The sequence below is a fragment of the Apodemus sylvaticus genome, chromosome 14 (genome assembly GCF_947179515.1).
Source record: "Apodemus sylvaticus chromosome 14, mApoSyl1.1, whole genome shotgun sequence".
NCBI classification, from domain to species: domain Eukaryota; kingdom Metazoa; phylum Chordata; class Mammalia; order Rodentia; family Muridae; genus Apodemus; species Apodemus sylvaticus.
The window spans coordinates 25,798,827-25,815,817 of NC_067485.1; the positions used below are offsets into that span (position 1 = coordinate 25,798,827).

At 44.4% G+C, this 16,991-nt stretch overlaps 1 protein-coding gene across 2 annotated transcripts in view; it reads left to right on the top strand.

The window, feature by feature from the left end:
- Positions 1 to 16,555, top strand: part of Nedd9 (neural precursor cell expressed, developmentally down-regulated 9) — a 178,003-nt gene extending 161,448 nt beyond the window's left edge. For both annotated transcript variants that reach the window (XM_052157428.1, XM_052157429.1), the window contains 5 exons: positions 9,338 to 9,439; positions 9,907 to 10,008; positions 10,852 to 12,093; positions 13,446 to 13,535; positions 14,327 to 16,555. In XM_052157428.1, coding sequence (XP_052013388.1) covers positions 9,338 to 9,439; positions 9,907 to 10,008; positions 10,852 to 12,093; positions 13,446 to 13,535; positions 14,327 to 14,836 — 2,046 coding nt within the window. In that variant the 3' untranslated portion in view covers positions 14,837 to 16,555. The remainder of the gene's footprint in view (positions 1 to 9,337; positions 9,440 to 9,906; positions 10,009 to 10,851; positions 12,094 to 13,445; positions 13,536 to 14,326) is intronic.
- Positions 16,556 to 16,991: the final 436 nt, after the last annotated feature.

The following is a 16,991-nucleotide window of genomic DNA, read 5'->3' on the forward strand; positions in this document are numbered from 1 at the left end:
TGCAGGAGCCAATCCTCTCCTTCTAGCACCTGGGTCCCAGGGTTTGAACTTCAGTTGTCAGGTTTAGCAGCAAGCTCCTTTACCTACTGAGCCATCATACCTGCCCACATCCAAATGGCAAAGGCAAATGATTATACAACATGTGCCATTTCTGAAGCTGTGTTGCAGTGATTCCTGCAGAGAATGATGAGATACAAAATTAACTGCAAAATCAAAAGTTACAGCTGTCACTGTTGTGATTTTGTGAGTGCTGTGACACTCTTAGGAGAAAATGCTTCTGGGTGGAATTCTTTATTTTAGTTTTTAGTTTTTATTAAAATTATATTTCATGATTTTTGCTAAGAACAGAACACAGGGCCTACACAGGCTAGACAAGTACCCCACCACTGAGCTACATCCCCAACTCTAGCTTTTTGTTGTATACAAAACATGGACAATAAGTAGATGGTAAATAGGTAGATGATAGACCAGAAAACTAGAACGAAAGAATGCTTTTAAGTTTCCTATGCTCTTCCAGCCTATTTCCATGTCTCTCCTCTGCACTACTAAGGCCTTTCTTACTCAAATATTGTTCTGTGCTGTGAGTGTATATGTGTGTGTGTGTGTTTGTACACACATATATATAATTTATATTATTGTGTATGCATATATATCAAATTTATATTATTTTTAAAAGAGTACTTAGTGATTATACATATTTACAGGATATTTCTGTACTTGATCAGGTAAGAGCAGTTTGGCCTGTTTGTTCATCAGCTCAAACATTTATCATTTTCTGATGTTGGGGATATTTGAAATCCTCTCTACTATTTAGAAATATACAATTAACGCTTGTCAACTGCAGTTGCATTTCTGTGATAAAAGAACTTTAGAATTTCCTTTCCCACTGTATACATCCTGCGTGCTCTCTGCCCTGCCCTGTCCCCACCCCTTCCCCAGGTAATCATCGTTCCATTCCTTGTCAGCTTTTACAAGATCAGCTTTTCAGCTTGCACTATTTTGTTCCTCACAGCCACCGGTAGTGTGAGGAAGCAGGGAAGAGGTGAGATGATGCACTGAAGGAAGGCTTGAGAGAGATACAGGAGAACCTGAGGATTTGGGGGGTCAGGATAAGGGGAATGTGTCTTGGAGAATGATAGATGACTGCTTCCTTCCTGCTTCACTTGGGGCTCCAGTGAGCAGGCAGCTGACAGGGCAAAACCCCAGTTCTTCATTAGGAAGGTGAGGTAGATTTCCAAGGGAAGACATGGCCCAAATAGACTTGTGAAGTCTTGGCCCCGGTGGCATCCCAAGAGAAGTCATCTCTAAGGCAATGCTTTGCTCATTATACACATTGCAGAGAGCAGGCTCCGTGCCCTACTTCTTGGTGAGATCCTCTTGACAAGCATTAGCTTGTGGTCTCCCACTGATGAGAATTAAGCCCGTGTCCTGAGCCTAAGACCTCATCACCCTTCTCTCCAGAAAAGGCCTTCATCTCTAAACCCTATGAAAGCATTCTCTCCCCTCCCCCAACCCCCTGGCACTTTCCACTGGAGTATCTTGACCTACGTTGAAGATAATCGTAATATTGGCAACACTGATAAAATAATAACCTAAGTGAGTCTGCTGGCGGCCGTGAAGAAGCAGAGTCCCCTGTCATTTGTGGCTTTGCTTTGATGTCCCTGGTGCCTCCTGGGCCTCCCTTTCAATACTTCACATATGTGCAAAGATGACTCTCTGCTCATCTAACTTAAACATACAAGTTGGGTATTTTTTGTTTTATCTCCATGTTTAATCATGAAGCACTTTGAAGGCAAACAGCCTTGAAGTCTCCATACTAAGATATGAACTAACTCTATCCTGACCAGCAAGCTAACAAGGACTGGTTTTCCTCCTGTTGGTACTGGTTCTCTGGGTGTCTTGAACACTGTCATTCAGATAATTTTGTCTTGAACACTGTCATTTAGATAATTTTTTTGGAAACTTTCTTGGGTCCATGGCATGCTCTCTCCCTCCAGAGAGAATTTTGTTGCCATCTGCCAACCCCATTGGAACAGGTAAATCTAAGCTCATGCTTTTCTACATCCTGCACCTAATGGTTTACAGCCTAGCCACAGCCTTGCTCATGGTCTCATGTCTAAGTGGTCGTAGACCCACAGACAATGGGTCCAGCTCTACCCACCCCCAGATGATGCGAGCAACCATTTCCCTCTTCAGAGCCTGTGAGCTTTTCCACCTTTGGTACACAGCTGTAATGAAGGAGGATCTTTCATGCCCTGGGAACTGATGCACAGTGCTTCTTCCTGGATATTATGCTTCTGTCTGAAGTGAAGGGAGATCGAAGAATATGCCATCTTCTTTCTCTTGGTACAGCTGCCGATACATTTGTCAGTGGTTGCTGACCCTCTCATCTGTACCAAATGCTTATCTCCCATCTGCTCACCATCACCATGTCTGCTAGGAGTCCCGCCTTCTAGCCTAGAGTGTGCCACTCACTTTAAAGCTGCCCAACCTAGAAACCAAGCTTATTCTATGTAGGCAGGCATCATTTCCCTTCCTTCCAGCACCATCTTCCTTAAAATCTGCTTTCTCCAAGGCATCGTTATAAACCCTGCTGCTTATATATAAATGGATAAGAAATAGGTCCAACATCCTAAGACACGAGGTTCACCGAGAGAGTCATACAATAAGTCACATGCACTGTCAGACCTGAAGATAAAGTACTTGGAGTGTTACAAGGGCAGAGGTGGTTTGTCTGTCTGGGGAAGGCTTCCTGGAAGACAGGCATTGGGCTAGGCACTGAAAACACAATAAAACCTGAAGGTAAGGGGAGAGGAAAGCGTTGAATGGACAAAGCAGGTGCAGATGTGTGGGTGTTCAGGACATTTAAGGAAACCAGAGTCTTTCAATCTTGATAGAGATGGTATTGGTCAGAACGGGGGTGGGGGGGGGGGGGTTGAAGGTCTCAAACAAGGAAGGGGAAAGAATACACACACACACACACACACACACACACACACACACAAATACAGGTGAAAGTGAACTGGGCAGCCCAAGGGCCAGAGTGTCGCGTCCAACCTCGCCAGCAAGGAAAGACGCAACACCGGGGAGTTTCTTCTAACAGTTTATTTCGGGAACCTTGAACAAAGTTTATTTTCTTCTTTTGGCGGCCCCCGAGCCCTCTCCCTCCTGACCTTATATAGCCTTACAGCCCCGTCTGCCATAGAAAGATAGCGCGCCACTTCCTCATAGGCGAACTAAGTGAATTCTTCATTAGCATGTAAGTGTGATAACAAATACAGCACACTGCGCATGTACTAAAGTAATTTATCACCAGAGAGCTGCATCCGGCCAGCGCCATCTTGCAATGGAGATGAACAAAAGGTGGCTTACTACACCAGAGGTGTGGTTTCTTCGGCCAACACACTGCTTTAAATTTTTGAGTCAGTTTTGAAAACCAGTCATTTGCATCTGAAGACATGTAAGATCTGACAACAAAGTCCCAATCGTTGACTGAATGTAGGCATGCTCACCTCCCTTTCAGTGGGATGTATGCTTACTCCTAAGTACAGAAATATGGCTGTTTTCCCTATGCACCTATTTCCTGGGCTTTCAAGCAACTGAACGCAGAGTCTTTGCTATACCGCAGAACAAACCCGGGCAAGCTGGTTGCAGAAACATCAACAAAGAGTCCCAAGGGTCTCTCCTTCAACCCACGGTCTCTAGCCTTCTGCTATCTAAATGCTCTTTTCTTTTAACACCCGTGTGCATGACTCTCCAAATTATGAATCATGAAAGTAGATTGCTTCTCCGGGAATTCACCCCAGGAACTCCAAGGACCTTACAGCAAATGGCCTAATGCATGCATAACCTACACACATCTGCACGTAGACGTTGAATCATCTCTAGGCAACTTACAAAACCTGATGCAATTAAAGGCTGTGCACGTACTTGTTAGACTGTATTATTAAGAAAGAATGACAAAGAAATGGAAATCACACGTGTGTGGCGTAGGTGGGAATTGTTTTCATGCACCCCTACCCTAACCTGAGTTCAGTTCAGTCTGTGGGTTCAGAACCTGCAGCTACAAAATACAGGCTGTGTCAGAAACATCTTCAGAAGCAGTCCCTGCAGTCAGGATCTAAGACTCAATGCAGGAAGAATCAGCTGCCACTGAAGTGCAAGGCAGAACAGTTGAGGTTGTTCCCTTGTCCTTAGGTAAATACATTAATTAGAGGGCTGGCATACCCTAGGTCTTTGGTCTTTCATTCTTCCTGGCAGGGCCCAGCCCTAGAGATTGATTCAAAGGACTCTTCGTTTATAAGTGGTCCATGCGAATTATGTGCATGTATGAGACTACAAACCTGAACCCCTTTAATGTTTGCACTGAATGGCTGCTGAGATGACTTAGTAAGTAAAGTCCCAGCCATGCAAGCATGAGGACTTACATTGGGAATTCTGGCACCCATGTAAGAACCAACCGTGGGTATGTATATAGGGGTGTGTGTGTGTGAGTGTGTGTGTATGTGTGTGTATGTGTGTGTGTGTATAATGCCAGCACTGGGAAGGTGAAAACAGGTACAAAACAGGTACATCTCAAGGTCATTGGCCCGTCAACATACTCAGATTGATGGGCTCTGGGTTCAGTGGGAAATCCTATCTCAAAGAATAAGATTAGGATTGCAAAGATGACTCAGCCGTTAAGATCACTGGCCATCCTGGCTGAGGAGCCGGGTTCAGTTCCCAGCATCTACGTGGTGGCTCACAACTGTCCACCACTCTAATTCCTGGAGTGGGTACTCTCTTCTAGCTCCTGAGGCTACTGAATGCCCATGGCCCACATACATAAAAAACATACGGTTTTAAAATCTTTTTAAATGGAATTTTAATGTGAAACATTATTTGACAGCAGAGATTTGACCTCTAGAGCTAAGAGTTTAACCTGTTCTTCAGTCTCTTAAAACTGTTACAGACTTAAGAGGGAGGAGAGTATTTTGTTTTGTTTTTTTATTTTTGTTTTTGTTTTTGAGATAGTCTTGCTATGTGCCCTAGGTTAGCTTCAAACTCACAATCCTCCTGCCTCAGCCTCTTGAGTGCTGGGGTAACAGGTGTGTAGCACCACACCCAGTCATATTAGTACCTGAACACATAAAGCAAGCATATTATGGGCATCTATTCTTAAATTTAAAAAAAAATAAAGTAGAAAGAGGTTGAGAAGTCACCTGATGTCAGTCTTTGGGCCTCACATACATATTCACATACTCACAAACACACATACATACCACATACACACACACACACACACACACATGCACACACATATGTACACAAATACACATGTACTGTACATACATATGTGTGCACACACACATACACAAGCACACATACATGCATATGCACATACACCCACATACTCATGCATGCATGCATATGCAGATATTCCCACACGCCCCACACATACTCTCACACACGCACATGCATACAACAACTAATCAGAGTTTATTTTTGTAATGGTTACAGTCTGTTCTTTGCTTCATAGCTCTTCAGGGGGTTTTCCGGTGAGTTGACAACCGGATTTGTCATCAGGACAGCGGCAGAGCCACATGTGACCATGCAGATCACCCATAAGGGTGGTCTTAATCAGGGAAGCAGCTGTAGTTTGGGACATTCGGGGCCCTAGCCCACCTCACAGCTTAGCTCCCTGGGAAGCAGTAATGAAATGAGAGGTCAGCTAGGTAATTCCTAGGGCTAAGCCTTTGCAACTGTAAATAAATACATAGAATAAAAGGACTGCAGAAAAGAAAAACAACCAGAGAGAAAAGGGACATGAAAAACCGGACTTGATTTTATTAAGAGATTAGCATGAAGACACCCCCATGCAGTGATTCCATTCAAACCCAGGAGAACTCTTCCAAACTCACGGTCTTAGTCAGCTGTTGGTGTGCCTCCTGGGCTGGAGGTCAGTGGCTCTAGAAGGTCGAGTGTGGGGATAAAGAGTTTGATGTGTGCTCCTGTCAAGCAGGAAGAAAGAGCCTGAAGGTCCGGCGGGCCACGGACATTCCCTTGAGGAGGGAACACATATTTGGCCAGGAGAGGGGTCCTAGGAAGGGCACAGGCAAAGCTAGCTCTGAAGAAAGCTCCTGCGATCTTCCCTAAGATGCCACATGTATCACTAAATGCCCTGGACATGTCCCACCAGAGGCAAGGCTCTGGCCCCACTTCGATGGCATTACTGGGTCCGTGTGAGCTGGACTGGACAGGACCGGTCCGGACCATCGGGAATGCTGGGATGGGAAGGCTGTCTTTTATTGGCTTTTCCCTCCCGTGGTTTTCACCATCTGTGTTTTTTAACTGCATAAACAAGGAAAAATGACTGGTTTGGAATGCAAAGTTTTAAACACCAGATGACCACAGGCATCCTCTAAATGAGAAAGAGAGAGCAAGTTGGCTTCTGTGACATTTGTCAGGAAGTGGAATGGTAAATACCAAGAGGCCTGTGTGTGCCCTGCCAGGGTAGGGCCACAAAAGCCAGGGATAGATTGGTCCCCGTCCCTCTCTAAGGGCCACGCCCTGCTTGTATTCCCCAATACCACACTCAGGCTCTAGTACTGTCCCCTCTTCCTCCCAGCCCTCCAAGATGAAGAGGGATGCAAGACTTTGGCTTAACCAGGATTAACTAGTTCACTAGCATCCCTACATTCGCAGCTTTGTACAACACCCATTCTTAGAAGCTTCCACATTCAGCAAAAGCTGGGCTGTGAGCAGGTTCTATCACAAAGCTAAATAGAGAGCTATAAACGGAAAGTCTACAAGATCTTCATATCTCTTCTGTACAATGGTAAATGAAAAAAACACACACACACACACAAAACAAAACCAAAAAAAAAAAAAAAAACCGTAAATGGCATTAAAGGATTTTAGCAAACAGCCCCCTGCATTATGAAGGAAGATTTACTGGGCACAACACAATGGCCGCCTCATAAAATGGTTCCGTCACTCTCTGCCAACAAACTTAAAGCGCTGAGTTCCTTTTCTAAACCCGAGACAATGGGGAGACTGGGTGGAAATGTTTGCTGCATACTAATCCCCTTTACCTTCAATGTAAGAAATAATCAGTTGGAAGCATCAGGCATTCTGAACAAAATTGGACGGGGAGGTTTGGGAGCCCCTGGGGGTACGGACGCTGGCAAACTTGGCTGTGTTCCATTCGGTTCAGCTTGGGATGGATGTGGGGCATTTTGCACATAGTTTTATAGGCAGCCTGATGCCAGAGTTTTCACATTAAAGACGAAAGGCCTCCTGGGAACAGACAGTCCTTCCTAACTTTTGATGTCTTTTCTCAAAGACATGGTGGGCAGTGTTTGTTAATGGGTTGGGAGTGGGTGCCTGGGCAAAAATAAAAAATAAAAAAATAAGTAAGGCTGGGCAATTTTTAAGCTCTTTGAAGAGCAAATGAATTGAGCTGAGATAGTGTCTCTACCCTGTTTAAAACAACCAGTCAGTTCCTTGCTATGGACATAAGAGTCTACACTGGGTAGACTTGCTGTACAAACATGAGGCCCTGAGTTCAGATTCCCCAACATACATGGAAAAGCTTATGCCTATAATCACAGTGTGCTGGTATGAGCAGTGGGAACAGGCAGATCTCAGAGCTTCCCAAGTCAGCCAGTCTGACCAAGTGGGGAGCTCTAGATCAGTGTGGAGATAAATAAAATAAAACGGAGAGAAATAAACATATATGAGGTTGATTGACTGCTGCTCTCTATGTGTGTCTATACCAGAGAGTGCATCCACATAGACAATGACAGAGAAGGAGAGAGAGAGGAGAGGAGAGGAGGAAGGAAAAAGGAGGGAGGGAGGGAGGGAGGGAGGGAAGGAGAGAGGGAGGGAGGGAGGGAGGGAGGGAGGGAGGGAGGGAAGGAGAGAGGGAGGGAGGGAGGGAGGGAGGGAGGGAGGGAGGGAGGGAGGGAGGGAGGGAGAGAGAGAGAGAGAGTGAACAGGCCAGCCCACTAGGTAAGATTCTGTTGGCTAACTTTTGCTCTAAATGCCAGAGATCATGGTGAGTGTATTTGACTTCTGACAATGGCTGGATGTAGGTGTAGTGGGGATACTTGTTTCCCTGGGGGAAATGGGGAACTGATTAGAGACTAGAGCTCAAGACACTTGATAGCTGGGAGTCTGAGGGCCTCCTCACCAGCACGATTCCTCCTCTGCAGCATGGGTTTCACATCAGGGGAGACAACCAGCTGCAAGCGAAAGTTATTTAGAACATAACTGCATCTACAATGAAGATGTGTAAACTCATGACATTGTTCTCTAAACAACACTGCATACCATCTATTGACTTGGTGCTTGTATGGTGTTTATATAGCATTGTAGACCATAAAATCATTGGGAAAGGGTTTGAAGTGTGTCTGATGATATATGGAGGTTACATGCAAAACACGGCACCCCCATGGCCTTGAGCATCCAAGGATGTTGGAACAGGGTCCCCTGTAGACACTGGGGGGAACTGCATTTCCCTTGTCTCATAAAGTAAAGTGAACATTCCCAGGCAATTATAAGAACAGAACTGTTTATCAGTGGTTCTGTGAAAGGATTAGGGTGACCCATGGAATTTTCAGTTATAACCACAATAATAATTTCAGATAAAGAGGCATACTGGGGCAGGTATGAGAGGAATTTTAAGTGGCCAAGCTATTTGTCTATGTTCTTGACAAAAGCCTTGGAGCCTCATAAAGAACTGTAGTGCTGTACTTTGGCCATTCCAAAAGGATCAGATGAGACTTTCATAATTTATTTTTATTTTATATGCATGAGTGTTTTGATATATATACATACATACGACATACATGTATGTATGTGTATACACATATACATATGTGCATCACACAAATGCTTGGTGCTGTTGGGAATCAGAAGAGGGAATCAGTGTCCCTGGGACCAGAGATACAGATGATTGCAAGCTGCCATGGGGGTACTGGGAACCAATCCTGGGTCCTCTGTAAGAGTAGCAAGTGCCCTTAACCGCTAATCCCTCTCTCCAACCTGACTTCCATAATTTAAACATGTCTCTTTGAATATGGGTAATTGAGACTCTATTGATGAACTTTAATCAGATTTTTGGAAAAGTCTTAAGAAAGGAAATAAAGACATTTCAGCCACTTCCTTCATATTTTGACCTTGTCTCTTCCTTTCCTCTCACCCTCTCATACTTTTCTCCTTCCTTCCTTCCTTTTCTGTCCTTTCTATCCTTTCTATGGGGGATTGATGAGGGATGCACTCCTCATCACAGGTTAATAGGTATGCTGAGGACTTGGGGCTGTCGTTTGAGATCTGTTCCTATTCTCACCCACAGGTGATCACCCCAGTGAGGACGGGCCATGGCTATGTGTACGAGTACCCGTCCAGATACCAAAAGGATGTCTACGATGTCCCTCCTTCTCACACCACTCAAGGGGTAAGCAATGGGAACATCCCTAGGGGAGCTGTCATTGGGGGTAGCATCTCTTTAGGAACATACAGGAGAAAAGGGACAGCAGCCCAACCTTACCCTGTGGAGGTTGCCTGTCCAGAGGTATTACTTAAATTGTATTTCTTAGGTTTGCCTTATCAGAAAGTCTGGTCTCTTATCTGAGAAATTTCTCATCTGCTTTATCATTTTGTCACTTTATTTTCTGAAAGTGGGTTATTTAAATGATCTAAATTATAGAGCAGATAGTTCACGTAAGATTGTTTTCGGATTTAACCTAAGTCAAAGAATGCAAGATTCATAAAGAAAACATCCAGAAGCCCCTGGTGGCATGGAATGCTACTAATGACCAAGTCTGTGTATGACCTGATGACTAAATCCTTAAGGAAACAATAGCAGGGAACTTGAGCAGCACATTCTATTGCATTCTGGGTAATGCAAGTGTTTCTTTTCAGGTATATGACATCCCTCCTTCATCAGTAAAAGGCCCTGGGTTTTCAGTTCCAGTGGGAGAGATAAAACCTCAAGGGGTATATGACATTCCCCCCACCCAAGGGGTAAGTGAACTGGTAAAGCACAATGTGTGGATGGGTGCCTCAATGCATATGGGGGGGTTGGAATGTGCGTAGTTTATTGAGATAAAACAAGAATGGCAATTCTAAAAGGGAAAAGGAGAGAAAGGAGAAATGGAAAGAGAGAAGGAAGCAAGGGAGAGAAAAAATCCATTATAATTACAAATTCAGGGTCCCTGGAAATATGAAGACACCAATAATGAGAGTCCATTGAAAGGGGAGATAGTGTGTTCAGTTTGGGAATATCTAACACATCACATTTCTAGAATGGTCTACGGTTCCTCCGTCTCTACATAAGAGGTAACTCATTTGATTTTCTGTCCTCTTCTGGGCATACATGTCCTTCAAGCGCAGTTAGCTTTGCTGAACAGATAGGAAATTGTGCCTTCAAATAGAATAGCTGAACTCAGGCAGCTTCACACACACACACACACACACACACACACAAGCAGGCAGGCAGCCTGAGGACCAAGAAGGGAACACAGGTCCCTCAGCCCAGTGTACCAATGTCTTCTGTCTCTCAGCACGGATCCACATGAGTAGAACAGCCAGAGTGAATGGTTAGAAACATGAGACTGCAACCCAGTGATGGGCAATTTAGCTTGGAGGGAGGGCTCTCCACGCAGGCGAGCACCGGGAATGGTAAAAGATGCTCGGGTGTAAAGGTGAGTGCATACATCCTCTAAGAAGCGTGCTGCATGCTGGGAAACATCTGACGTAGTAAATGGTGAGAGGAGAGGAAGAAGGCAGAGTGAACAGGGCTGCGAACACAGTCTCCATCCAAGTCTCAACTGAACAAATAAAATGGCTTTTGACTTACTCTTCTAGGTCTATGCCACTCCACCATCAGCTTGCCGAGATGAGGCAGGGCTCAGGGAAAAGGAGTATGATTACCCTCCTCCAATGAAACAGGATGGAAAGCCGGACCCCAGGCCTGAGGGGGTTTATGACATCCCCCCAACCAGCACCAAGACAGCAGGGAAGGACCTTCACGTCAAATTCCCCTGTGATGCTCCAGGAGGTGCAGAACCAATGACACGAAGACACCAGAGCTTTTCTCTGCACCATGCACCCTCTCAGCTGGGACAGTCTGGGGACACTCAGAGTGATGCCTATGATATCCCCCGGGGAGTTCAGTTTCTGGAGGTACCAACAGAAACCCATGAAAAGGCAAATCTGGAAGAGAGAGACGGTGTTTACGACGTCCCTCTGCACAACCCAGCAGATGCCAAAGGCTCTCGGGACGTGGTAGATGGGATCAACAGACTGTCTTTCTCCAGTACTGGCAGTACCAGGAGTAACATGTCCACATCTTCCACCTCCTCAAAGGAGTCCTCATTGTCAGCCTCCCCGGCTCAAGACAAAAGGCTCCTGCTGGACCCAGACACAGCCATTGAGAAGCTCTACCGGCTCCAGCAGACCCTGGAGATGGGTGTGTGCGGCCTCATGTCACTGGTCACCACAGACTGGAGGTGCTATGGATACATGGAAAGGCACATCAATGAGATCCGCACCGCGGTGGACAAAGTGGAGCTGTTCTTACGAGAATACCTCCATTTTGCCAAGGGAGCTTTAGCCAATGCCTCCTGCCTCCCGGAACTGGTCCTCCACAACAAAATGAAGCGGGAACTCCAAAGAGTAGAAGATTCCCACCAGATCCTAAGCCAAACCAGCCATGATTTGAATGAATGCAGCTGGTCCCTGAATATTTTAGCTATCAATAAGCCACAAAATAAGTGTGATGATCTGGACAGGTTTGTGATGGTCGCTAAGACAGTGCCAGATGATACCAAGCAACTGACCACCACCATCAGCACCTATGCAGAGACCCTCTTTAGAGCAGACCCTGGCAATTCCCAGCTGAAGAACGGGCCCGACAGCATCCTGAACTCAAGCGAGTACACACATACGGGCTCCCAGATGCAGCCACTGCGCCCCGGTGACTACAAAGCCCAAGTCCACAGTAAGCCATTGCCTCCCACTCTAAGCAAGGACCAGCCGCCAGACTGTGGCAGCAGTGACGGTTCCGAAAGGAGTTGGATGGATGATTATGACTATGTTCATCTACAGGTAAGGAAACCAGACCTATAAACCACCCACACTCAGGGCTGATGTTCATAAGACTGTGAGGCTGGACAAAAAACAAAACATGTTATATGTATGTATGTATGTATGTATGTATGTATGTATATAGCCACTTTATTTAACTTCCCTGGACCTTAATTTTATTTTGAGAATTAATTAACTCACATGATTGTATGAGGTCTCATAGATACACCTTAGGGAAGCTGGAGGAGGCTCATTAGTGTGGTTGACTGGTGAGTCCACAAGCCATAGAATCAGTTCTTCCTCTACTTGTCTTTTATGGCACAGGACCATGGAATAGCTCATCAGAATAGAAATAAGTTTAAATATATATATTTAACAATGATATATATATATACATATATATATATATCACTGTTAATTTAAAAAAAGTTGTTGAAAATATCTGCACATAGAGAGTTTCTAAGGTTCTCTTTCAGCCTACAGCATGTGAATATGCATATGTGTGTCTGTGTGTTTGTGTGTGTGTGTGTGTGTGTGTGTGTGTGTGTGTGTGTGTAGCTGCTTACAGAGACACAAAGCTCCAACAGATATATCTAGAGGGCCCTGGGATCCTTTTCCAATTGGCCAAAAGCTTGACCCAACATATGTTAAAATCCACAAACTGCTTCCAATAAGTATAAACCGTGTCCCAAGTTGACCCGGAATCCTGAAGGCTTCCCTGTCTGCTTTGAAGAATCCCAACACTCTGCCATAATCTATTACTTAGTATTTGGCTTAGTACTTTAGACTGTCATTCTTTCCCATTGGGCTGAGAGCCACAAATTATACTGAAAGTGGTTAGACTGCCAACAGCCCCCAGATGCAAGAGAGTAGAAAGTATCAACTGGACCACATCTTATGCTGAGGAATGGCCGAGGTTAGAGGAAAGCATTGAGCCTCCCACTGGTCGTCTGATGCTATACAGTGGAGGATACTAAGGATGAGTAGAGAGATACAGGACATTCAAAGAAATCGAAAGTGAAATATGCACCCATTTTTTTAAACCTTTGTTTGGAAGCACATGGTTCACATACAGTCCATTTAAAAAGAACCATGAAAAATAATGCTTCTCAAGAGGGTGAGAAGAGGATCTTGGGAAGCTCTCCAGCTAGATCGAGCGGTGACTCTGGAGACCCACATGGAAACAGGGTTCACTTTTCAGCCTGTTTCCACAGTAATTCCAGAAGTCCCCAATGTGTGGTTTACAGGGCCTAACTGGACATGAGGGAAGTGGCCAGTGGATAATGGAGGTCTGAGTACACTTGTCAGTGAATCTGTTCCCATAAGTGACTCACAGCAAGGAGGTAATACAGTCTTTGTGTTGCAAACACCAGGGCAAGGAGGAGTTTGAGAGACAGCAGAAGGAGCTCTTGGAAAAAGAGAACATCATGAAGCAGAGCAAGGCACAGCTGGAGCATCATCAGGTAGGTTCAAGCCCAGCAGCAAGGGCTCCACTGGGTAGGGAATGGATAACTTCCAAAGACTGGGGTCCAGCCAGTGCACTGGCAGGAAGAAGGAAGTCCCGGGCAGGTAACAGGATATGAGAATAAAGTGAAGGTGTGTGACCTATGACTACAGCTTGAGTGTACCTGGAATGCAACCAAATGTCAGGGTTTTGGTCAGACTGCCTGTTCATCTATCACACATTAGGACTATTTGGGTTAAAGCTTTTGGTCTCTGGGCAGTAACGGACCATAAGGTATAGATCTCAACATTGCAAACAGGAGAGAGAGTCTTCATGAATTTTCCATTTTGAAGAAAGAGAAAGGGCCTTGCCCAGGAAGTAGCAAACTGTTGATTTATTTGACAGAAAAGTTGCTACATCTGGTTTTCCCTGGCTGCCTCTTTACAATCAAAAACCATTTACATAGAGCCTACAATTCACCAAAGACTGTTTCAAATTTTGTGAATAATAGTATTTTATTGAGCCCTCATAATGGCATAGAGGGTGAGGCTGTTGCCTTCCAGGCAGAATGCAAAAAAGACAAATGGTGTGATAACAGAAGATCTGTGTTGGAGGGCTCCCCTAGGGATCCTCTTCCAGTGTCCACATTGTACGATTTAGGAAGCAAGGCATCCTGGGCAAGGTCTCCCAGCTCCTAAGTACCTGGCATCTACTAAGGATAAAGCTGGTATCTTTTGACCCCACACCCACATTTCTTTCCCTTTACAATGTATGCCTTGCCCTTAATGAAATCTGTTCTCTTCCTTCTAGCTGAGTCAGTTCCAGCTGTTGGAACAAGAAATCACCAAGCCCGTGGAAAATGACATCTCCAAATGGAAGCCCTCTCAGAGCCTCCCAACCACAAACAACAGTGTGGGTGCTCAGGATAGGCAGTTGCTTTGCTTCTACTATGACCAATGTGAGACCCATTTCATCTCCCTCCTCAACGCCATCGACGCCCTCTTCAGCTGCGTCAGCTCAGCCCAGCCCCCACGGATCTTTGTGGCACACAGCAAGTTTGTCATTCTCAGTGCACACAAACTTGTGTTCATTGGAGACACTCTGACAAGGCAGGTGGCTGCCCAAGACATTCGAAACAAAGTCAGGAACTCCAGCAACCAGCTCTGTGAACAGCTCAAGACGATAGTGATGGCGACCAAGATGGCCGCCCTCCACTACCCCAGCACTACGGCCTTGCAAGAGATGGTACACCAGGTAACAGACCTGTCCAGAAATGCTCAGCTGTTCAAGCGTTCCTTGCTGGAGATGGCCACCTTCTGAGAAGACAGAGAAGTGGAAAGGACTGGGTGAATAATTACTAAGGAAAACTGGAAATACTATCTAGTTTTTGTAAATGTTATCTATTTTTGTAGATATTTTATATGAAAATGAAATGTTTTAATGTTTTTGTGAGTTAGTCGATTTTCATCAATTCAGGGAGCTGAAGTCGGAATTTATTTTGTTTCCCCTGTGTGATTCTTATATAACCATATAAGTGTCTAAGACATAAGTTGTACAGAAATGTCTCCACATTTGTGTATGCCTATGTATCCGTATTTGTTTATAGATGTGTGTCTGATATGGTCCATTAAAAACATGAATGGAGAAGCACCTTAGTAAGCACCTTCTAATGCTGCATTGTTTGGGTTTTGTAGAAAATTATACCACTTAGTTGTAATATTGCTCTACATGTACTAGTAGTGGGCTGAGCCCAGCACACCCAACTTTCTTGTCTGAAACCCCTTTCAAACAAACTTGACTTGTCCTTAACACAGTGGTAAATCTGACTGAGAGAGAGGAGAGAGAGAGAGAGAGAGAGAGAGAGAGAGAGAGAGAGAGATTTTCAAAATATACATTAAGGTCCAGTGTTTCAGGTGCTAGAGAGAGGCAAGGTATGTGTACTGTACTAAGAGGCCATGTCTACAGGGGCTATTGTGTTATTTCAATTCTGAAAGTAACTACAATAGAGAATACTTGTTTCCCTGGGGCTACATTTGTGAGTGATTCAGTCATGAGGTTTTCTAAAGGATGATTTTAGAGTTGAATTTTAAAAAAATAAATATTTGCAGCAAGAATTCATGCAGATACATCAGAACTGTGATTGTGGACAAAAAGAAGTGATATCTCCAACATCCAGTAGTTAAATAAAGACCTCTCTACCCTCATTATCTAATGGAAATGGCCAATTCGTTAGTCACTGAACTGTGGAGCCACCAGGCCCTGTCCTGCTCTCTCATTGTTTGATGGATCCTACACCAGTCTAAAACCTTACATAAGCAGACCAACACTCCAAACAGCTGCAGAGATCTGACCTTCACATCCCACTGTGGCCATGGACCTTGTAGATAAGCCTCATTACCATATGTCATCTAATCCCAGAATTGATCCTGTGGTCTGTCCCTTCACACCTGCTGTGTGGATACCACCCAGGCACCAGATTCATCTTGAGCAGATAAACGACTTCCCTCTTCCTTTATGACCAACTCAAGAAATATGTTTCTTGTAGTCTCTGATCTATTTCATTCCAGGCCATTTGAAAATGTGTTTTTATTTGTTACAGATGTCTTGTCTGAGTTAACGTTATTTGTTTTAAACAACCAAATTACAAAGCCAAGGAGGGGCTTAAGAACATGTGATCTCATGTGATTTTTTTTTAAATAAATGGAAGATATCAAAGGAAGGGTGCTTTTCAAAATAAACTGTAATTGTAATACTCAACTTTCTACATTGCCAGAAGATGAACAGCTGAGCTTTGGAGAGCATTTCACTGTGTCTGGTGTGTGGAGGAAGAGGGTCCTGCAGTATCAGTACCATTGCAAGGAGTCAGGAAGGGGACGCTTGTAGATCTTACTACATAATGTGTGTCTGTTGGGTGATTGCTGCCTTGTCCTAACCTGAGTGATGACATTCCACATTGTAAAAACCAAACTATTCAACTTGTATTGCTCATCGCCATCTTGTATATTCAAACCATTAAATGTTTGGATCTTTCTCTTTATAGCCACTGGGTTTCTTTTCCTTGTGTCTGTCTTATCACAGAATTGAATATTGGCCCATCTGAGTATAGAAAGTCAAATTATGATTTTTTTTATGTATGCTATACCTTTGTGTTGAAAATTCTGTAGCATGTGGATAGCATCAAATTAAATATCTGTATCTATTTTTGTTTTGTTTTGTTTGTTTTTGGTTTCAGTATCAAGTGCCCACAGACAGGAGTTAACTATGTAGTCATAGCTGGCCTGGAACTCTCTATGTAGACAAGGCTGGCTTTGAAGTCACAGAGATTGGCCTGTCTCTGCTTCCAGGGTGATGGTATTAAAGGTGTGAACCACCACATCTGGCTCCAGCACCCACACACTTAATGTGGGCAGGATGATTTCTAGTCCTACTCTGTGGCCGTGGCTACTCAAGTAGAGTAGACTTTTTTTTCATTCAT